This window comes from Indicator indicator, chromosome 2, assembly GCF_027791375.1.
Source record: "Indicator indicator isolate 239-I01 chromosome 2, UM_Iind_1.1, whole genome shotgun sequence".
NCBI lineage: Eukaryota > Metazoa > Chordata > Aves > Piciformes > Indicatoridae > Indicator > Indicator indicator.
This window is the reverse complement of record NC_072011.1, coordinates 14113012-14135821: the sequence shown is the minus strand read 5'-3', so window position 1 is coordinate 14135821 and position 22810 is coordinate 14113012. Positions and strand designations below refer to the sequence as shown.

The 22810-nt window shown below is 40.4% G+C and overlaps 1 protein-coding gene across 1 annotated transcript in view; it reads right to left on the bottom strand.

Moving 5' to 3' along the window:
* ARFGEF3 (ARFGEF family member 3) overlaps window positions 1-22810 on the bottom strand; it is an 86846-nt gene that overhangs the window by 24334 nt on the left and 39702 nt on the right. Inside the window, exons 6-17 of the mRNA XM_054398234.1 lie at window positions 20988-21110; window positions 19464-19506; window positions 18429-18507; window positions 15254-15358; window positions 13190-13514; window positions 11770-11882; window positions 9855-10765; window positions 4675-4841; window positions 3264-3429; window positions 1014-1121; window positions 548-763; window positions 203-313 (exon numbers count right to left, since the gene is read on the bottom strand). Of these exons, the coding sequence (XP_054254209.1) occupies window positions 203-313; window positions 548-763; window positions 1014-1121; window positions 3264-3429; window positions 4675-4841; window positions 9855-10765; window positions 11770-11882; window positions 13190-13514; window positions 15254-15358; window positions 18429-18507; window positions 19464-19506; window positions 20988-21110 (2467 nt within the window). The remainder of the gene's footprint in view (window positions 1-202; window positions 314-547; window positions 764-1013; window positions 1122-3263; window positions 3430-4674; window positions 4842-9854; window positions 10766-11769; window positions 11883-13189; window positions 13515-15253; window positions 15359-18428; window positions 18508-19463; window positions 19507-20987; window positions 21111-22810) is intronic.

Genomic DNA, 22810 nt, shown 5'->3' with positions numbered 1-22810 from the left:
TCTAGCAGAGTGGTCAAAAACTAGTTTGTGGTCAGTCCTTTTCAGTTTTGTTTTCTCTACTGAGACACCAAATTTAAGTGTCCAGTAGGGTCATTTGTGCAACACTGTGTTTTGTTATGGATTTCTTGTCCTTAGAAACCTGACATCAGTTTCATTTTTGGAGGTAATATGAGACAAGGTAGGTAATGCTAATCACAGTTACCCTGAGCTATAGTATCACTGGGTTCTTGGATTTCTTTTTCCTCTTTCTCTTCTTGCACACAGGAGGCAGCAGCCATTTGAGCAAGAGCAGATGCACAATTAGCAGCAACTCCTGTAAAGAAACAGCTCAATTACTGTTTAACCAGTGTTTCCTCCCCAGTCACATGCAATCTTAACCAGAGGTTGTGTCAAGCAAAGTTGGCTGGATATGTCAATGCTGTGGGGCAAATGTGCTTTATGGGAAGTCCTACATTCCAAGGGTGGAACAGGATGCTGCTTTCCTCTGTTCCAGATTTACAAAGGAAAGCTTTATGAGTCTGCTACAACATCCCACATGCAGCAGTACCTAGAGCACAGCTCAGCCGGGCTGCCCTCCTCAGTCCATCCAGGCTCACACAAATGGAGTCCTTCTCCTTTTGGTTCTGCTCCTTGGCTCCTTCTGCTCCCAAGATGAAGGCCAGCCCCTTGGAGCTGCCTGCCATGCGGCCAGTCAGCGGTGTGGACAATGTGTCTATCAAGTTCTTCCAACAGCCAATTAAAAGGTAACGGGCAAAAGCAACTCCTGAAGTGAGAAATGCATTACTGCTACTATTGCAAAATGACACACCAGCAGCTTTATCATCAGTGATTAAAAAACAAGTTGTATTTGTCCTCTGCATGCTGGACTACCAATTCACACATAGAATGTACTGTCATACTTCCCTCAACCCTTACATTGTTGCTCTAAAACACAATTTATCATGAATATGCTTAAGGCATATAACAACCCATACTAGTAGACAATACTTGTGTTTATAATACAGGCTTAATACCTGCAACAACAGCATCATCTGTCTTCTGGTTTTGAGAAAGAGGAGATTGAGCTGAAGCAGAAGCCATCAACTGGCCACCAATTGCACTGCTTCCCAAGCCATCGATATCTGTCAGAACATTAAAAGCCAACAGATTAGTATTCAACACACAGATGGCAGAAGGAAAGCATCTCCTGCTGGCTCCTTGTTCAGACACATGCTAGCACCCCTGATTTCTCTGGTATGCTTTTTAGTTGCTATTTTCTGACAGCCTTTTGAACCCATGGCATAAACATGAGGTGCGGCCCAGTGTAACGAACGTTTTCATGAAGAGGGGAAATATCCCACTGCGTAAAGCCTTCCTCTCCCCACCAAAGTTACAGTCAACAGACCTCTCATTAAAGCCTTTATGGTATTTCTTACAATTCAGAACTTCCAACAACCTTCAGTCTCCACATATCTTGGTTTAACCTTTCAAACCTTGCCGAATCTTTTACCTCTATGTCCCCAGGCTTTGGTTTGAGTCCTCAAGATGCACTAGGATCCTGTGCCCTAAATGTGTCCTAAAAATGTGTTTTTCAGTATATCTAGTAGATTCAATCTCAACCAAAGAAATACAACCCTTTCTTTAACACAGCAAAAGACTAGCTTCTCATGGAGTTTAATGTTAGGAAAGTCATGTTGATCTCCTTTCTAGCAGCACCTGTCTGTCTCAGGTCTTCCCCACATAATTAATGGCTATTGTTTCTCCAAAGTGTTTCCTTCAGCTTCTCAGCTCAATAGCTAAAAGCAGCGCTGAGCTCAATATAATCAGCAGAAAAGCTTTCAGAGCAGTGCCCTTCACTTACCAGTTGAAGGCTCAGCTGAAGCCAGCGCTGTCCCTGCATGCATTGTTTTAATTACCTCTTTGCATTCATACAGTCCACACATCCAAGGAGGCAGTGCATTTTATATCAGTATCACAGACACTATCCTGCTACCTTTCAGCTGATACAATTCGATTTCCCCCCTCATATGAAACTAAGATTTGTTTTTAACATCTGCTAGAGGTTCTTCATCTTTTCAGCTTCTCTCTGATGCTACTTGGCATACCCTTGGCATAAGGCCAATCTGAACGAAGGGGAGCCTGTGGAAGGTTTCCAGGGTCATACGCCACTATTTATATTTGTACTGCACCACAGGCACACTGAAATGGCTTTGCTATGACATCAAGAAAACAGCAGCCTTACCACTTAGCATCAACAGGCACTATGTCTACCAGAACTGAAGATGACAGAATTAAGAGATTCATGGATTCATAGAATACCAGGTTGGAAGGGACCTCAAGGTTCATCTAGCCCAACCTTTCAGGGTAAGAATACAGTTTAAATGAGATGGCCCAGCACTCTGTCAAGTTGGGCCTTGAAATGGTCTAATGCAGGGGAATCCATCACCTCACTTGGGAGTTTATTCCAATGTCTAATAGTTTGAAAGGTGAAAAAAAATTTTCTGGCATGTAGTCTGACTCTCCCCAGCAGCAACTTGTACCCATTACCCCTTATCTATACCATGTGACTCCTAAGCCTTCTCTTCTGAAGGCTGAACAAACCCAGTTCTCTTAGCCTTCCTTCATATAACAGGTCTTCCAGTCCTCTGATCATTCTTGTGGCCCCTTCTCTGGAACCTTTCCAGCCTGTCTGCATCCTTCTTGTACAGGAGGGACCAAAACTGTACACAGTACTCAAGGTGTGGCCTGACCAGCACTGAGCAGAGTGGGAGAATGACATCTCTCTTACTGCTTGTGATACCCTTATCAATGCAACTCAGCATCCTATTTGCTTGCTTTGCCACTGCAGCACACTATTCATTCATGCTGAGCCTTTTGTCCACCAGGACCCCTAGGTCCCTCTCCACAGTGCTGCTCTCAAGCCAGATGGTTCCTAATCTGAGCTGCATTCCTAGGTTATTTGTTCTCAGGTGCAAGACTCTACCCTTGGCCTCATTAAACTTCACACATTTCTGGGTCACTGAACAAACCTACTCTCCTCGACTCCCAGGGACAGGTTGTTTTTAAACCCACACTTCAAAAGCTTTCTATCTGATTCCAAACAAACACTGAAGTAACCTGCCACTGTTGAGTCTGATTCCTCCTCTACCAGCAGTTTTGTGAAACACCACATGCTGCAAGAGGGCACGTTGTTCTGGACACAGTGCAATGGAGCAGCGTGTTATTGTACCTTGTTTTAGACACGTTTGGAAGTTAGCCTTACCACTGTAACACACAGTACTGACCAGTCAACATGGTGATAAGTGGAAGGCTGTGCTCTTCAGGGCTTCCCCAGTATCCAGCTTCCCCCAGCATGTTCCTTTCTAGTACTTGGTGGTACAGTTCTTCCACCCAGGTCTGGGAAAATACCATCAACACTCCACTGGACTGGACTTGCTTCATGAAGTCCTTCTGCAGAGAACCATAAAAGCCAGATGTAAGTCAACAATAAGTCCTACAGCATGAGGCTCAGCCTGCAGGTATACTCCTGAATGAAGGAGCAGAAATTAAGTTATGCAAAAATAAGAATTAACTGAGAATCCAGTGTGTCTCTATATAATGGAGAGTGATGTGAACAAGAAGCTTTCCCTTCTCTTACTGCCACTCATGCATGAAGCAAATTATACTGACAATTCTCACACAGTGACAACAGGACATGCTGCTCTCCCAACTGCTTCCACGACGTAGAGGGGTAAGAGCTCAATTCCAGTAAAAGGAAGTTGTGGTACCTCATCTTGCCTGTCGAGGAATCAGGCACTGAATAGCTGCCACAGATGAACTGGAGTTCAACTTAGGTATCTGAACTATTTTCAACAATTCTTGGGTCATGCTCAGGCCTGCTGCGGTGCACAGTGCTGAGCCTAGTGAACGTTCCACATCATAGATTTCTCTCATAGCTGCTGAAGAACATACCAGAACTGATGGTGATGTTAAAACCCACCTGTGGTTTTTGAGGTCTTCCAGAATATAAATTCTCTTACATGGGGAAGCTCAGAAATTATGGTTTCTGGGGTTCTTTTGTTCCCTGTATCACTGATTTTTATATTTTATATTTAGGAAAACTGTGAAATGATTTCTCTTGTGCAACTCATTTGAAAAACAAATTAATGTTTTCTAACTCCTGCAGCCTTCAGATCAATTTTTAAAAAGCCCAAGAAGCTGAGGAATCCCAGATACCATAAAAAAAAAAATCCTCAGTTCATTACTAAAACCTAATTATTTTTCACTCTAACTTTTCAAGTCTTCATCTATGTAAAAACAAAATCAAGTAGTAGCAAGAAATTTGTCATAAAGCTCAAAAGCAGTTGCAAGATGAAGGTATGTCCCTTGGCAATGTGCATGAACAATACTTGCTGTATGGCATGATGCTAATGAAGATCTGTTCTGAAGCTGGAGTATCCATCAAAATGACTGCTACTTTAATGATGATCAGTAAGCAGCATTCATCCCCCCCTAAATTACAGAGAAGCTGTGTAATTCAGACACATGACATTTATCATGCAAGATTCATAAGCAGCTTGGAGAACGCTTCATTTGCAATTATTATTTCCCCACTTAGCAAGCAGCCTACAGGCTTTATGTGTGGGCTGTTATATGTGAAAGGAAGGAAAAACAAATTTTCTGAGTTTAACAGTTGTCCCATATTCCCCAACTCACCAGCAACACAGGGGTTTGAGCAGGCTTCTTCCTGTAGTAATCTGAGTTGGCCAATTTTAGGTTGAGCAGCAGAGTGTAATGTGAGACCATGTAGAGACTGTCTGCATTCATCAGAGTCTGGAAGCTGAAATTTAGGTTTCCCTCAAATCCTGGTGAGTGCATCATACCTAACAAAAACACCATGTGAGCTCTCACATTTTACACAGATTTTGCTTGGAAAGAAAATAATCAGAAACTAACCCTAGCACTTCAGCAGCCACAGATTGCTAGAATAGTTAATGAATCATCAGCAGGAATTACTCTACTAAATGTACTAGAATAGGGAACAGAAAAATAAGTAGTCATCTAGAATGCAGTGTTGCAAGGTAAACTGAACGCTCCAGCCAGAGTCCAGCAAAGCAAGACAAAATCTGAAATACACAGGGAGCACCAGGACTCCTCAGGATGGCTGCCAGTACAAAGCAAAGCGCAGGACACATCTGCAATGCTAACTGGAGAGGTGAGGTGGAAAGGGACAGAGGCAAAGCTTTTGTACTTAACTGAGCATACATTGTACCAAACGGTGCTGAGGAGGGTGACAGCCCTTTCACCTCCACAGTGAATGTGTCCTTGCTAAGTGAATTGTTGGACTGGGACTGGAGTGCTCAGCACCTTGCAGGATCAGGTTGTAATCATCACTCTCTCCAAGGCCTAGAGGTATGTGGACAAATATTTGGGGCCAAGCTGGCTGGAACTCATTACAACTCCAAGCCCTATTTAAGTTCATACAAGATCTGCTTTCCAGACAGCTGAGCAATTGCAGCTCTGTCAGAGCCATAAACTACCTGCAAGGGCTCAGTACTCCTGAAAACAGTTTGCATACAATGACAGCCTACACCTATGCCTAGTGGCACAATCCCACCTTTCTAAGTAGGATGGACAGCACATGTATTTTCCTCTGAGTGAGCTGATCTACCAGTAAAAAATCAAGCACAGGCAATACCTAATTGAATGCCCATGATCTGTAGTTTGAGCCATGAAAAAAAATCAGAAATATTAGACCCTCCACATGACCCACAATTACTTCCACAATTTTCACATGAGCTGTGAAATCCATTCATATAATACCAATCAGGGAAGATTAAGAAAGCTTTATCCTGGAAGCACATTTGAAATGGAATGAAAAGAAACAGCTTCCAAGCTTAGTTACACTATTGAAGCAAAGCTGGGCGAATTTGTTAACTGCTGCACCGGTTTACTGTAAACATATTTCTCCCACCATAAAGTTCATACTTCTTCTTAGACAAAATACAACAAACCATTAACATTAAAAAAAAAAAAAAATCCACACACAGAAAAGAAGCAAATGTTTTTCTTGCCTCGAGAGAGTTTGAAAGCTCTGTTCTGCTGCCTTCTCGGACTTTCCACTGTCGTCACTTTGGGGGCGTGGATAAGGTGAGTAACTGTGTAAGGGTGGATTTAGAAAGAGAGTAACTGTTCCAGGGTGGGTCTAAAAAATGAATAGCTGTTCAAGGGAGCAACCTTTGTGGAAGAGAGGTGATTGGGCTGGAACAAACCATACCCACACAGGTTGACCTGTGCTTGGGGTAGATCTCTCTCGGTGAATGTTAACAGGGAATCTTTACCAAAACTGCAAATACATGCTTGAAAGTCACCTGAGTAGATCTAATGATTCCTTCATCACTGAAGGCAAAGATGCATCTTAATACTTTGTTGGATGGAGAATCATGATATTGATGTAACTGGAATATATTGATCTGATGTCTTATCTCATGTACGTATATAGCCCAGGGATTAGAACCTACTAGAGTAATAAAACACCCAAGGCAAAGAGGTGTATAAAAGGGGAAGGAAGAAAAAAAAAGAAAAAAAAAAAAAGAGCCCACTTTTAGACTACAATTAAAAAGGAAGGTTTATAGCTCCACATAAATGTGAGTACTGTGTGGTAGACTATGTATCTGAATACCCAAAAAGTGTTTGAGAAAAACATGACCTCTAATTTCCTCTAAAATATAGAAAAATAAACAACTGCATTTGAGATCTCAAACGCGGAAGACTAGCTAGCTGATGTGTAAACCTGAAGTGCTGCTTACCAACATAAAAACCCTGCCACTAAAAGATGGTGCTAAAAATACTTGCTATGAATTATTCACACAATGGCACATGATTTTTAGAATGAATGCCTTGACACTGTAGTTCTTGAGAATAGTTATGTCTGAATATTGATCATCAACTTTAATTACAACAATCTGCCAGTTACACTAACTGATGAGGTTAGCACACTGGCTTAAGGGAGGCAGCAGTTCATTTAAACTGGCCAGGTAAAAGGAGGCCCTGAAAAAATGCAAACAATGTTTTGTGAAAGTCAGGATAATGTTGAGATTTTTTAGGTAGTTCAGCAATTTTTAAGATAGATGGAACACCCCACTGTCAATGAGGATTTTTTTTTTTTTTGGCACTGGTTTTATCTAGCAACAAGGAGGAACTTTCTGAGGAAAGATGAAAACCATAGATTAGGAAAGCTTAGCTTTTGACATTTTCCGTGCTTATACTCCCACACCAGTGCCTCAAATTATTACCTCCTTCCATCGTTTTTCAGTTCTATGAAAACATAATATATTACAACACTATTTAAGGATCAACTTTGTATGAAAGACTACTAAATTGTAGCAATGTATTTTTCTCCCGAAGTGTATGAAAAAACGAAAAATTAAAGCAGTTAAATAAGGTCCGTCAGAAACACAAAAATACTACTTTTTTGTTGCCTGCTCTCAGAACTGCACCTGCCTCTTTTTTTAACTCCAATCTTAACCAATACTCACATCCCCTAATGTACTCTTCAGTAATTACACATGTAGAGAAGTTGCACGTACAATGAATAGGATCAGCTCCTCCCATCTGACCAACGAATTTGTGCCTTGAATTGTTGGTGCTGAAGGAGTCCTGAAGCAAGGACTCAAACATTGCTTATAGAAGCAGACCTGACTGGCATCTTGGAATGGGAGCTCTGCAGGGAAAGTCCCTACTCCCAGGCATTTAGTAAGTTTCTCTACAGGTCTTCAAACTCATGCCTCACCTACGCAGGGATAGAAGACCTTACCTCAAGAGGACTGAGGTACAAGTTCAGGGGCTATTTCTGCTGGACCGAGTCTTATCCAGATGTCCAACTGAAGAAATGGACTGCACAGATCTTGTGAGAGTATAAAATTAAAACTCTGTGAAAACACCAGGATACCTCTTCCAAGCTATTTTAATACAAAAACTGCTGAGTGGCATCTTCTAAGAATAATTCACCAAATCAGACTGGAAACATGGTGTATATTGTTAAGAACAGATTTAGCCATGGGAGTGGTTTTCTTAGGAAAGTGAAAGGTCTTTCTCAACAGCCTAAGCTCAAAATCAGGGAGCTTTTTAAGGGAAATATACAAACCAGAAACTATGGACTTAACACAGAAATGGAGTGATATTCTTCCATCTTTCTCACTGTATTACTTATACAGAATGGCAACAAAAGCTGCAGTTAGCCTTAAAATCTAGAAGTCTGCTAGGTCTACATCTTCCAATGTTTTCAAATGTTCTGAAGTGATTTGACAGAAGAGAAAAGAAGCAGACAACTCATTCATGCATGAGGGACAGGTACACAAAAGTCTCAGCCACAATTCTAGTCCTGGTCTTTTGGCATAACCTCAAGATTGTTTTTTCAGGAAAAAGAAATTCCTTGTGACAGAAAGAATGTTTTCAGCACCTTGGTTAGGAATGTAATTAACATCAATGTTCCCTTTAAGATATCTCCTTTCTGTCCTATAACATGGCTAATGTTTCTTAAGAATGTCATCTACCATCTTCCTGAGTTCACAGAATCATTCAGCTTGGAAAAGACCCTTGGGATCATCAAGTCCAACCAATTAACTCTACTCTACAAAGTTCACCCCTAAATCATGCCCCAGAGCACCATATCTAAATGACCTCTAAACACATCTAGGGTTGGTGACTCAACCACCTGCCTGGACAGTCAATTATAATGTCTGACCACTCCTGGGAATTTTTTTTCCCTCATGTCCAGTCTAAACCTACCCTGTTGTAGATTGAGGTCATTCCCTCTTGTTCTATCACTAATTACCTGTGAGAAGAGAACAACCTCTCAACAATGTCCTTTCAGGTAGTTGTAGAGAGCAATGAGGCAGGGCTTATTTGGACAGCATTTGAACAGGATATCAGAAATATCAGCTAATAAGCATCTTCATACCTAAATTATGCTGTATGAGGATGGGAGGCATCCCTTCTGACACTGCATGAGTTTAATGTGTGTGAGAGTGTGCAAATGAATGAGATAATGATTAGGAGAGGAGCAATAAGAAAGGCAGTTGTGATGAATTATTTAAAGAAACAAGAGAAATATATTTTAACAAACATTTCCACTTTGGCCATTGTCAAGAAAAATAAATCCTTCTAAAGAGTTATATCTTTTTACATATTTTAAATGTACTATCAACAGGACAAACTAACCTTTACATGTTGTTTTTCTATTTTGATTGAGCAAGTCAAGATGTTAAAGGTTCTAACCCTGAAAGAACTGCAAGTACTTAATCTCTTAAAGAGCAAGAATTTTAACTATTTTTCACTTGTTCTGGGCTTTGAGCTTTGCATTTCTTGTCATGGTATCAGTACAAAGAAAGAGTGAAGAAGATAGTTGCTCCTTGTTTTCTGTCCTTTCAAGAGCTTACTGCTGTGGAATTTTTATTACCTTCTTTGAAAGGCTGACATTGCAGTGATAAAGGTACTTATGTCTCTTTCAAAACAGGTGATTGTCCTCCCCACACCCATTTTATGCTAAGGGGCAAGCCCAACCTCTCTTTAATGACAGCATGTGCAAATCTTCTCACCAGATCTTCAAAAACCAGTGAAGAGGGGTCTTCTTACAGAAAATTTGATTTGTCTATTGACCAAGGACATAATCCAGAGCCTGTTAAGAGTCCATGAATTGACCTCCCTTTGAATCAGTCCCTGCACACTCAGTTTGCTCTGCCCTAAACGAAGCGTGCTGCTGTGGAAGAATGTGCTCTGTAGAGCACAAATCTCCTTACTGTGGCTATGTTCTCTGAAGATGAAATCCTACAAGAGAATCTGTGCACAGTGCCATCACAGCATGCTGGTTAGACAGTAAATATTTGCTTGCAAACCTGAGCAGAATGTCGAAGAGAAGCTCTGCAGTGCTCCATCCACCTCCTCTACGCTGGGAAGAGCTATCAGCCGAGGAAGAAGAGCTTCAAGTGACTGGATAAAGAGCCGTGCACTGTGCTGGTCTGCTTCTTGGTTTTTCAGCAGTTTCAGGGAGAGAGCAGCAGTACGTAAGGACCTGTGACCTGGACAGTCCCGTGGCGTCTGCTCCTCATCAGCCAGGGAGCAATTGTCAGAGCCTATGTCTGAGACATCTGACCTGCCTGAGTCCTTCTCTGCTGCCATGGAATACTGATCACATGAATCAAACTCAGTCCTAGATAGGTCCTGGTCATCTACACTGAAGTTGCTTTCACTGTATCTGGATCCATAGGACCTGGTCTTGCAATCAACTGACAAGAAGTTAGTTATATCTGGGTAGACTATGGTGTGGCTTCTCTGAACAACATCTGGCTGGTCGATAGTTTCTGACTCCGGTTCTCTGTAATGAATCTCTTTGCTTTCGTGTACAGCTGGAGATGGCAGGGAGGTTTTTTGACATTCTGGATTATCCTCTGGAGTTGTTTGTCCCATATCTCCTTCCAAAGTGGTCTGGCCAGTGTCCGTGGTAACGCTAATGCTAATATCAGGACTCTTCTCATTTCCTGATTCCCAGGCAGGATTTTCTGAGGACAGGATTTGCCTCTGCCACCTAAAGTCAGCATCGTTGATCTCCATGGAGTCTCTGCTTGTCTCAGTTCCATCCTTCAATTCTTCTAAGCGTCGGAGTAGCAGCTGGATCTGCTCTTCACTAAGACCCCTCCCTTGGCTCAGCTCATCTAATGCTCCAAGCAGGGCAAAGACACAGGACACTGAAGCATAACATGCTTCAATACCACCTTTGATGCATGCTTCTGTCATCCCATCCATGATACTACAATTAAAGCAGACTTTATGTAAGTGATGCAGCACATACAGTGAGCACTTGTCACCATCAACCAACACTTTCCCTCCATAACCAGGGAAAAAAAGAAGTGAAATTATTCTGTAAGACTACTCCTGAGAAAGGAAACTAGTATTAGAACAAATTATTAAGTTTCCCATGTGGACATGGCCATTCTGTAAAGGAGTGCCAAGCAGGAGAACAGTTATTGTACATTAGTACCAGCATGCAGAACAAGTTTTCTCTTACAGAGAATCACAGAATAGTCAGGGTTGGACGGGATCATCCAGTTCCAACCCCCCTCCATGGGCAGGGACACTTCACACTAGACCAAGTTGCTCAGAGCCATATCCAGCCTGGCCTTAAAAACTTCCAGGAATGGGGCTTCACCACCTTCCTGGGCAACCTGTTCCAGTGTCTCACCACCCCCATGGTGAAGAACCTTTACCTAACATCCAATCTGAATCTACCCACTTCTAGTTTTGCTCCATTCCCCCTAGTCCTATCAGAAGTACTTCCACTAAAAAAAAAAAAAAAACTCAATACTCAACTGAAGCTAAATTTAAAGCCGTATGTCCTGAAAATTATTTTAACTGCAAGATAGAATCTTTAAAAGAACTGAGAATCCTTCCTGCTCAATCTGATGATGTTTAAATTTCTGATTACCTCCTTAGACTTCACCTTGGAAATGTACCTCTGAAGAAGCACACGGTGATTTCATGTAAGGCTAGGGACCCAAACCCAAGAATTGCTAGCTGTAAACCAAAATATCTGAGTATTCTGGCAAACTCCACAAGGTGATTATCTATGCCTTTACAAACAGGGCCAGACTGATGACAAACAACAGCTTTTACCCCTCTTCCATTTTCACAGCTTCCTTAACTAGGGAGGTACCCTGCATCATATTTGGGTATGCTTCTGAAGGCACAACTGTCTAAGTGTCCTGTGTTCATAGGTTTAAGACAGAAGAGACTGAAGGAGGAAACAAAGCATACAGCTTGAGAAGATCCAGATGGGACTTCCTTTTAGAAATAGACTTCTTCCTGGATTCAGACTCAGAAGAGCAGGGCCCTGCCAAATCACAAAGCTGCCGAGGACTGCCAAGTATCTGAAAGAAAAGGAAACAGAAGTTACTGGAGGATTATGTAAGCATTAGTTAAATGAGTCAGCCCTGGAACCTGAGGTAGTAGTACTGTAATTTCTCAGAGCAAAGGAAAAGAGCACACTGGTGTTCTACTTACTAAAGCTACCTTTCCTCTTTTCAAAGGCAGAAAAGCAGATAGAGAAGAGCAGAATATTCAGCAAAAATCACATACAGAATGTTCTCCAGTGCTTTTTATTTTTGACTATAACACAGCACACATGATGATCTTGATGCCTAAAGATAGAGCAAGTATCTTGCATTATATTAACCACCAAAGGGTACCTTTCTCTTCAATCACCCAGTTACAAAATGATAGTCATGCAATGATAAGCAAAGTGATTCCTACTGACTCAGCCCGCTGGGTGGCATCCTGTTAAGGCCCACCAGGAAATACATGGAGAAGACTTTCCAAACAAGTCCATAGTAATAATCAGAAAGAGGCAATAAATACATTCTGTAGGAAACAACAGTAGAGTGAGCTTTTCTTAAAATTTGTCATCTTGCTGTTGTTTAAAATTAGAGGAAGGCATGTGCAGGGTGGTGTTGGGAGAGATTTACAGACACAGAATCGCCTATGTACTCACAAGCTAGAATCCTGTAAGAGAGACCACTGCTCCTACAAATTGTGTAAGTTGCCTTGTGTTCCACAACATGAGAAGTCACACATGTCAAATGTGTGAAATGGAAGAACCCATGACTTCAGCTGCTGCTCAAAGAACTCTCAAAATGCTCCAGTTCTGGTGTTGTCAGAGGCACTGGGCAAGAGGCCAGAATGGAATGGTCTTGATATGGCTGCTTAAGACATTGGCAACTTCCTTAAGGCTATTCTAATAAACCTCAAGGAAACAGTATTTCAAAAATCTGGCATATAATCAAAGCACATATTCACCTTAAAGTCTGGAATACTGTACTGTGAAGACAAATGTCTCCTTCTAGCAAGAGCACAGTGGGGACAGATGCCAAAGAAGCTGAGAACAAGATCCCTACACCTAAAAGAGCACAAGATCTGCTCCATGAAGTACCATAGCAGGAACACTGACAGAGTTGCCATAGCAACTTGCATTATGGAGACAAATATAGCTATTACAACTTCATAAAACTAGGAATATTTGTCAGCGTGGCTTTGATGTAACAGTTGTGCTCAGAAATGGTGATTTCAACATCCTCAGCACTAAGGTGTGGAATGGACTGGTGTGCATGTGTCAGCAATATTTGCTTTTAAACAAACATTTTGCTTTACGTGTCTGGATTTGCACTTGTGATTATCCTACCTCTTTCATAATTTTGATGGCTTCTATTCGGTGCTGAGGTGGTGGATAAAGCAATATCCGGTGATAAAGAGACTGCAGCACAGGCTTCATGGATTCCACTGACCCCACCAGTCGAACCAGCTCTGCTGCAATGTAATATATAGTCCGTGCAACGGGCCCACTAAGGGCAGGTGCTGTGGAGGAACAACCTGAACCCCGGCCATGATCAGAGATCCCTGAGGAAAGTGAATCAGCCTCAAGGCAGATGCTGCTGTGGGCAGAGGTGATAGTTTTGTCATGGATTGGATTTCCAAGGATTACTACTAGGGCTGGACACAGTTGCTTCCTGAGAAAGAGAAAAGCAGCAGATGGTAACTGGAAAAAAAAATAATCTCACAGGAACAGGCTGAAAATAGCCCATGGTTAAATGAGATACATACTCTTGTTTTAATGCTAAGTCAACAGCAGTGGTTAGATACAATAACAAATTAGGCCAGGCTTTTTTCATCTCCCAAGCCTCAGTATGTTAGCACATATGGAAACACTTTTGGATGCTTTATAAACATGGTACTGATTTTGCAAGTTTGTGTTGCTGCACAGCACTGTCCTTTACAAGGTTACATGCTTGCCTCTACCACCGTCTGCAAGCTATTGCAAGGTAGACATGCCAGGTTTCTACCATTAAGTGTTTGTTCTTCAGTCCAACTTGAGAGTTTTGAAACCAACCTAAACAAACAAAATCCAGTCTATGTTAACTAGAAGGCCTGATGATCCATCACTGAACTGCACATGCATGTATTTTAGTAAGCACCCTTAGCTGTGATTCCCTGCTTTGCTGGCTTTTGAGAACATTATTAAAGCCCTCTACAGTAAATTAAAGCATGTGCTGTAACTTTTCATATGCCATTATACACTAAAAAGATGTTGTTCTTCCTTCATCTGTCTTTCTGCATGAAGACTAGAGTTCAGTGATTCACACCAGCAGATCACTCTTCTGTGGAACCAGCACCAAAACCAGCTCAGCACTTTGCTCCATTAGCTGTTATTTCCACTTTGCACTCACACACTTGAAATTTTACTTCAGTCTGCAAGACCCTAATTTAAAAAGCCAAGAGCTACATAAGAATGCAGTCCCAAACATGATTTTCACCCACATACCTCAAAGGTTCAAGCTGGTACCTAGAGAGCAAGCATCCAATGACAAGTATGATTCAGCATAAAATCTAACATCCTCGTAAGTAAGTACATCTTATTTTCTCAAGACTTTTATGCAGTGCAGAACTTTTATTGCTTCTCTTAACATGCTTGCTTAAACAGTTTAGCCTGGCTTCCTGAAGTCCCAGAAAGAAAACAAGCCTTTAATCAGACATCAGATAATGACTTTGTCTCTGCTTATTCCATTTCTTTCTCCAATCAGGTACACTTCATAACCTATCAACTCACTGCTTAAGAAACTTGCAGGAACAACCACAGGTTGCAACAGCAACATACTCCCCACCAAAGTGCTCCTGTATCGAACTATGGAGAGCACAGAAGAACACAGAGCTTAATCTTCTCTGTCTGCTTCCTTATTTATTTTCTTTTGAGAACTGACTACAAAATGCCAGCCAGAGAGAAAGTTGTGTGCAGCTCCTTAAAGAACAGACAGCTGTCAGTTTGGTTCACAATTTCACTAATAGATTAGGGTGTACTCATACTACTATATATTCAAAAGCATATTTGCAGTTTAAACTGTCTCCCTAGTGTTTTGTTGGATGGTTTTTCCCCACTTCATCTTAAGTATGTAGCTGGAAGACACATATTCCTTGGCAGCAATGCACACCCACACTCAGTCACATGAGGATAAACAAAGGGTTGGGTGAAAGTCAAGGGCAGAAACTTCTGAAATGGATTTGTCATGAAGGAAGAAAACTGCTCTTACACTAGAGCTCCTAGAGGCCTCAGCACAGGGCCCCTGCTCAACACTGCACATCAAGCTCTTCTCACACCTGGAGATTTAGTACAGGTTTGTTTGCATGGCTGGGGGAAAAAGGTCCTTTTATACTTACAACCTGAATATTTGCATTAGTCATCAGATGTACTCACCATATGAGATCAGTGAATCCTTTGTGCTGATGCATGCTGGGAGAGGAGCTGTTTAACATGGAGAGGATGCACTCCAAGTAAAGGAGCTGAAGTTGCCGATTGTCACTGGCAAAGAGAAGAGATGCCATTCACATCACATTAAAACAAAGATTATTTAATTTTCTAAAACCATTACAGTAGTTTACTTGAAAATTATACTGCAATTTATACCAGTGATTTGCTTTGCTTCTTTTTATGAATTTACGATGGTGTCATTACATTTATCATCCCATTTACTTTGTAGTGATCACATGCAGTGATCTGCTACTTAAAAAAAAAAATCCTATGCAAAAAAAGAGGAAGAAGACAAAAAGTAAATAACCATTCAAATTCAATATAAATACTTGAGAAGGGAGTGAATCCTTAGAGGGAAAAAAGAGACAACCAGAAGATCTCAGACTGTCGAATCATTCATGCAGGATAATCCAAAGGGCATTTTGGCCATGCTCTTTCTGGTTATTTTTTAGTCTTGGTAACAGCCACAATGAAACATGAAGCATCCTGTGAACACCTGGAACTGAGACACTTGTACAATGTGCTTGTACCTACTCCCAGAATTAGCTGCTGGATTCAGAAGTCAAGAAAGGCTGAGGTCTGTTTTACGATAGGAGCTTCCCATGTCAGTTCTGGTTTTCACTCCTAAAAAGACTAGGATTTAATTTTTTTTTTTTTTTTTTTGGTCAGGGATGAGAGCTGGAGGAATGTATTTTCTGATAAGTAATGGTAGGTAAACGAAGCTGTAAAGAATGTATCTATCTTCACTGAAATTAAGGAATAAGAAATGTCTGCTCTTCTGTCACTAATTGAACTCCTTTTGTTCATATAGATGAATTTCCATCCAAGTGGAACAGTACCTGTTTCACGTGCCACACAGAAAATGGTGAATCCCGAGGCTTGAAGCTAGATTTCCAACTCTGTGCTATGGAGGGCTTAAAACTACTGCCTGATTCTATAGAGGCGACAGCCTTTTGCTTGCCCCAGTCCACACCTATCTGGAAAGATGCACACATTCCAGGTGCAATTGCCTTCTATCCCAGCAGCTTTTCTTACAATGTGTGTTAATGTAGATCACTAACATCTTGCAGCTGACACTTGCATGGGGCATGCACAGGGCATTCCTGCACTCTTGATGTCTCTTACTACCAAATTGCTTTCCTGCAGATAAGAAATGAATATTGTACTCCTGTACACCTTGGCAAGCTGGTGCATTCACATCAATACTGCCAAATGCCAGAATCACCAAATTCACTAGTGGCCCCAAGAGAAAAATACACTTCCCTGAACTCTTCATCGTCACTCATAGCTGTGTCTCCCTCTAAACCAACTTATAAAAAGCTTGAACTTTAGAAAGAAGAATTAAAGTAATCTTCAGACTAAGAAATTAGAGCTGGCAGCATAGCACATTAAAATCTCACTTCACTGACCTCAAGGTTAGAAAGTTAATTTGCTGCCAACAAAGTGCTTTGAAGGAGATACCAAAATTGACCTTGAAGGAAATAAAGACTTTTATTAACTTACGGAGCGAGTTCTTTAATAAGCCATTGTAATTGAATTTGTTCTCCTCAAATTCAATCAGCACCCTTTACTATGTTTTGATCAACAGTCCAGGTACATGCATGAAGCAAATCATGACTGAGTACATGGAAATCCTCTAATTTTTTCTTTTTACTTATCTACACCATGCATCAATCTGTTCTCATTAAGTACAGTTTTATGGGGAGCTGAGATTGCAGATATTTTTCTAAAGGACTTTCAGTGATTTTGAGATCCTGTCAGACAGTTTAGTTTTGCTATTTCATAACTAGCAATTCGAAGTAATTATCATTTAGTGGACAATACTTATCAGATGATAGCTGTTTATAGCTTCAATGTGGGCAAAATTTGATACAAAGAATTAACCTTTCATCTAGTTTTGCTACTTGCTGTTGTTAGATACACACTTTGGAAGATCTGTTCTTACTGTCCTGTAACTATGCACACAAAAAATAAATAAAATGTTCCTTTAAAATGCTGACACTGATTAAATAATCCTAGGTATGGCACTCTTTCCTTTCAAATCTTGCTGTAATTAGAACACTCACAGGAGAAATGTCTATAGCACAAAGATGTCTGTGCTGTTTTCAGCTCTGTTTGTTCCTAAGCCATGTTTCCTGAAAATGGTAGAGCATATAAGAAGAAATATAAACCAAGCATTCACTGGTACATCTCCCATTTCCCCAGGTTCATACAGGCCTATCAAAGAGACACCATGGTACATTTAAAATTGTTCCACACTGCTTTTTTTCACTACCACTGAGGTGATTTACAACTGGCAGTAGTAGTAAATTAAATCTTATTTTAGTGATACAGAAACAATGCTGTCAAGTAAGAACTTGTTTTTTTCTTAAAACTTTAATATACCTTGCTATATTTTTTTTTTTGTTAACTAACTGCTGTATAATGTTTGCATCGCTTTTGGTTAGTTTATCACCTTTTTAAGATATAAGGATTTTGTGGGCTCATTTCTGAACAGACCATTGGTCAAGCTAGGAATGCCATAGGAAGTAATTTTTAACTCATGAAAAGTACTTACTCTCACAGTGCTAGGCAATAAGAGACTCTAGTATTTTAATGCAGTCGAACATCCTATTAATGGCCCTAGTAACTGCATTTAAAAAGTTAGCCTCGTGCATTTCCAAGTGGGCAGTGTGAATGATATTGATAAATTTAACAAATGCTTTGGCAACACGAATTATTTCAATTGGATAAACGCTGCCTTTCTAGGAAAGACATATTAATTCATTTCACATACTGTTTCTGTTAAGTTTTTCCATGTCTCTTGTAATTGTTTTCTCTCTATAATGATGGCTTTCAAGACAGAAAACTTCTTTTACAAGTGTTTTTGTTGCTGTATGGAAGTTCCTTACAGAGTAGATTTACTGGAGTTTCTTTAAAGCCAAACAGTGCACAGAGAAGGCAAATTAGCTTCTCATCTCAAATGACAGTTAAATTAATGCATGATGAACAATACTTCTAAAAAACACTTAAGCACAGTTTTGCTCTGTAATTCCAAAACTACCCCAGTACAATCACATGTATCAGTGAAAGACTCAATCTCCAGGTATTTAAATTCATATTATAAACTGAAATAACTCACTTTATGACAGCCTGGAGCTTCTCACAGAGCACAGTGAGGACAGATACAACATCATCACAAAGAGACTCAGCTGAAGTACCTCCAAAAGGGACAAAGATCACAGGCATTACATATATGCAGCTGGATTACAACCTCAATTCACTGCATGGACTTTCAGAGCTGGTCAGAGATTCTAAACAATGAGCAGGGCTGCCAAAATTCATAGAGAAGATGCAGTAGGAAAAGTCACAGACTGGAAAGTGATTTCCATAGAATGAAAAAGCAGTGGCACTAACTTGGAAAAGACCATTGATTGCATTTACAGAAGGTTAGCTGAAATCCAATTTGGTTAATAAAATAAGTATACAAATAAATAAAAATGGCAGGCCCCAGTACTGGCTCCTACAGGGCAGCTAGAATTTCTGTATCTCTCCCTGCAGTTTGTCTCTGATACACAGCTTCTGGTGTCTGATAAGGTTCTGATCTTAAAAGATGATGCTTGTGCACTTCAAACATTTTAGTCTCAATCCACACAAGTTCTCTTGCAGAAATCCAGTGAGAAGGTCAAAAGCAGGGATTATTTTACCTATCAGGGAAAATGTTGGAGTTAAGCCAGAACAGGAATAGAAAAAAATTATCTTGAAAAATAGTAACTTGGCAAGTGTGAAGGGACTTTTGCTAGTGATGCCATTATATAAACCACATCTCTGTCCTGAAATACACCACAATCATTACCATGTTCTCCATGACTCTGTTTCAATTTAGGAATTAAAGCCACCTACTAACACTTTCTCCACAGCACTGAAAACTCCTTAATTAACAAAGTCAGCACCTTGAAACAATCAAATGAATCCAATGAAGACTCAACTGAAAAGAAAAATACCAGGAGCTAACAGGGCTGTCCGAGTCATTACCATAGCTAACAGAGAGGATCAAGCTATAGAGAATATAAACCTGAAAACGTAATTCCTGTGAAATCAAAGAGTACTGTGCTGATAAAAGGAAGAATAAAAAAGCTGGATTGGAAAGAGTCACTCAAAAAAACACTAAAAATACCTTGATTCTTGAATTTCTGCAAGCCATCATGGTTTTCAACTGTCTGTTGAGGAAAGACAAAAGTGGTGTTAATTGGTGCAAGGGGCAAATAAACATTGTAGAAGCAGTACTTTAACAGCAGAGCTTTCTTTACAAACCCATGTCCTCTATCTGTTTCTGGGGGTTTTGTTTGTTAGTTTTTAAGTTACAGTTTTTCAAAACACTTTCAAAAGTTCATTAAAATCAGTTTTAACAGTCATTTAGATTTCAGGAAGGAGTTTACATCCCATTAAACTGAACTAGGATTTGTAAGTCCTTAAGGGATTTCCTACACCTAAACCAACTCAGCAATAACTAGGTTGCAATAAAAATAACTGAGAGGAAAGCATAGTCTAGATCTCACACAGTACTTAGTAAGTGCTCAAAAGCAATTGAGTATTAGAGTTTATCACATTATCATCATTAACGTTACAGTGCCAGTGTGGCAGTCAGGAAATGGAAATGACCTCTTACATCATTTGGTTTAGCTGCAGTATAGGATTCTTCCTATCAGTGCATAAAAGGGTCAAGCCAAGTGCTTCTCTCAAGCATCAACAACAAACTGCCAGGAACCGTTTTGCTTATTTGGTTCAGTTTTTATTTATTTGCTTGGTTTGGAGCATTTCTTGATTGGTTTTGGATTTGTTTTGTTTTTTTTGTTTTCCTTTTGTTTGGTTGGGGTTTTCTTAAAATGTTTTGGCTAGTAAAATGAACCTACTTACTACAGTCAGAAGGTAAGCATAAATAAACTGATTAATTCTGCTCTGCAGTTGCTCATTAGGACAAAAGTACTTCAGTCTACTAATCCCAAATAGAATTGATCACCTTAACCCAAAAACAGATGTGAGGAAAATAATCTGTGCAACTACCGTCCTTAACATTTCTTAGAAACTGACTTTCAAAAATAGTATTTTTCTGATAATATACAAAGCAGCACAAACAAATATAAGAAGCTAATGTAATTTCACAGGTGCCCAGAAGACTTACATTTTTGCTGACAATGTGCTGGGATTTCATTCAAACAGCTCTCAAGATTTTAATAATGCCATAAGCGGAATTAATTTTTTTTTCTAACAACCAAGCACAGAATTTCATGAGCTTAAATTATGTTCTACAAAAAAATATTAAGAAAAGTCTCAACACACTTTTCTTAGTTGAGAATTTGTTTTATGTAAGTATTAGTCTTGCAAAAACTTTCGGCAAAAGGATTTCAATGAACAAAATAAAGAAAAGGCCAAGGCAGCCTGACATCAGAACAAAGCCTCTTTTGTTTAATGGAAGGAGGGGAAAATAAACAGCCAAGCAGAGCTGCTAATATGAGAGCTGCATTTCTGATAAACTGCTCTGAGGCAAGCACAGAGTCAGAGCCCAAAAATGCTTTTAATTGCGCAAGTGTCAAATAAAAGCCATAAGGCACAACAAGCCAGTACAATACACTCCATTCAGAGAAACAAGAAGCTATGCATCCATGGACATGGAACCATTTGTTGATGCCATAAGGCTCACCATGTTTTCTTGCTTTTGTCGTAACTGTAAAGTCAAGTCACTCAACATTTGGCTGAGGGTTGCCCGCACAGCGGTGTTAATGCTCCGCTGGTGACAGCTAGATACATATGTCTCAATGCAAACCTGATAAGGAAACAAGATAGCAGTACACAGATATGAACTGTAACTTACCAGTAACACATCTTAGGAGGATACCAAGGTCTCTCACAGGCAGAGTCAGCCTCCCTTACTACTTCATACTGTTTTATTAGCACATTAGAAGCTTTCCGCAATATGGAAAACTGAGTGAGTAGCATCTAGGAGCAGCATGCAGTTCATCAGTCTCACAGCTGCAGGAATGGTAGGGCAGAATTGGCAAAGTCACCTGTCAAACCCAAGGGATTTTGGCATTTGCCTTCCTCTGTAGGTAATTCACTAAATGCTGCTTCTGTGGTCCATTTCTAGATACTTATTTGTAATTACCACTCTGTAAGTCTCTATCTGCAAAGGAAATACTCTTCAATTCTTGTGGCTTCTGTTGTACAGGTATTTGCCACTTTTTCTGTAATTACTACATACTGGAGAACATCTGAAAGCCTTTGAAGGCCTTTCCTAGCATCACAAAACCACAGAACTGTGAGGGCTGGAAGGGACCTCAAAGATGACCCAGTTCCAACCTCCCTGCCATGGGCAGGGGCACCTCTCACTAGATCAGGTTGCCCAGGACCCCATCCAGCCTGGCCTTAAAAACTACCAGGGATGGGGCTTTGCCACCTCCCTGGGCAACCTGTTCCAGTGTCCTACCACCCTCATGGTGAAGAACTTTTTCCTAACATCCAATCTGAACTGACCCCCTTCTAGTTTTGTTTCATTCCCCCTGGTCCTATCACTGCCTGACATCCTAAAAAGTCCTTCACTAGAAAATAGAGGCCCTTCACCACAAATAACACAAATGATTGCCTTTTAATAACTGGCAATCAAGCCAAAGGCTCCTCACCTCAGAAATCTCACGGGAGGCAAGGTAGTAATGGAAAGAACACTCATGGGTCATCCAATTCTAGCTCCATACCCAGCTGGTAGCAACTTTTTGACACTGTGCTGTGACCAGACTTGTGCTTCATTTTTGCCCCTGATGTTGCTTTACAAATAGTTACCAAAACATAATGCAGCTAGCATCCTGGGGACAGCACACAGCCAAATGCAGTTTCTATCCCTGATCAGATTTTCTGTGGGAGGTGTTGGTCTCTGTAAGAGCTGCTGTAACTGTAGTAACCACTGTAACTACTGCATAGTAACTACTAAGTGAGTAAATCTTGTTGGAGCTGAGTGGGTTTGCAACAGAACCGTACAATACAATCTTCTCAGACTGTGATATGAAGGAGCACTTTTGGTCCTTCGGCCTAGACTGAACTTTACCATTAAAAATGACTATAAAAAACCCACAAAAGTCAATGACTGTTCACATACTGTTCAGTCTTTGTTTTATTCTGCTATCATTTGAATATATAGGTAGTGAGAAGAACAATGAATACAGATTAACTGTGAAAAAATAAATAATATATACATATATGGTATAAATTACACACATAAAGAGTATACATAAATACATTTGGTGCACATTTTTGAATGAGAAGGACACTCTATGAGGTAAAGCCATTTTTATAATTCCCCAACAAGGCTGTTTTTAAGAGGGGAAAAAATTGATCTGATTACACAGACTAATCAGTATCGACAAAGGTGCACGGACAAGACTCGATTGATTCTAACTCTTACTGAAATTAAACCAAGCTATTCCACTGACCAAGTAAGAGAGGCTGTGGGCTTGAGGCTATAAAATTTAAGAT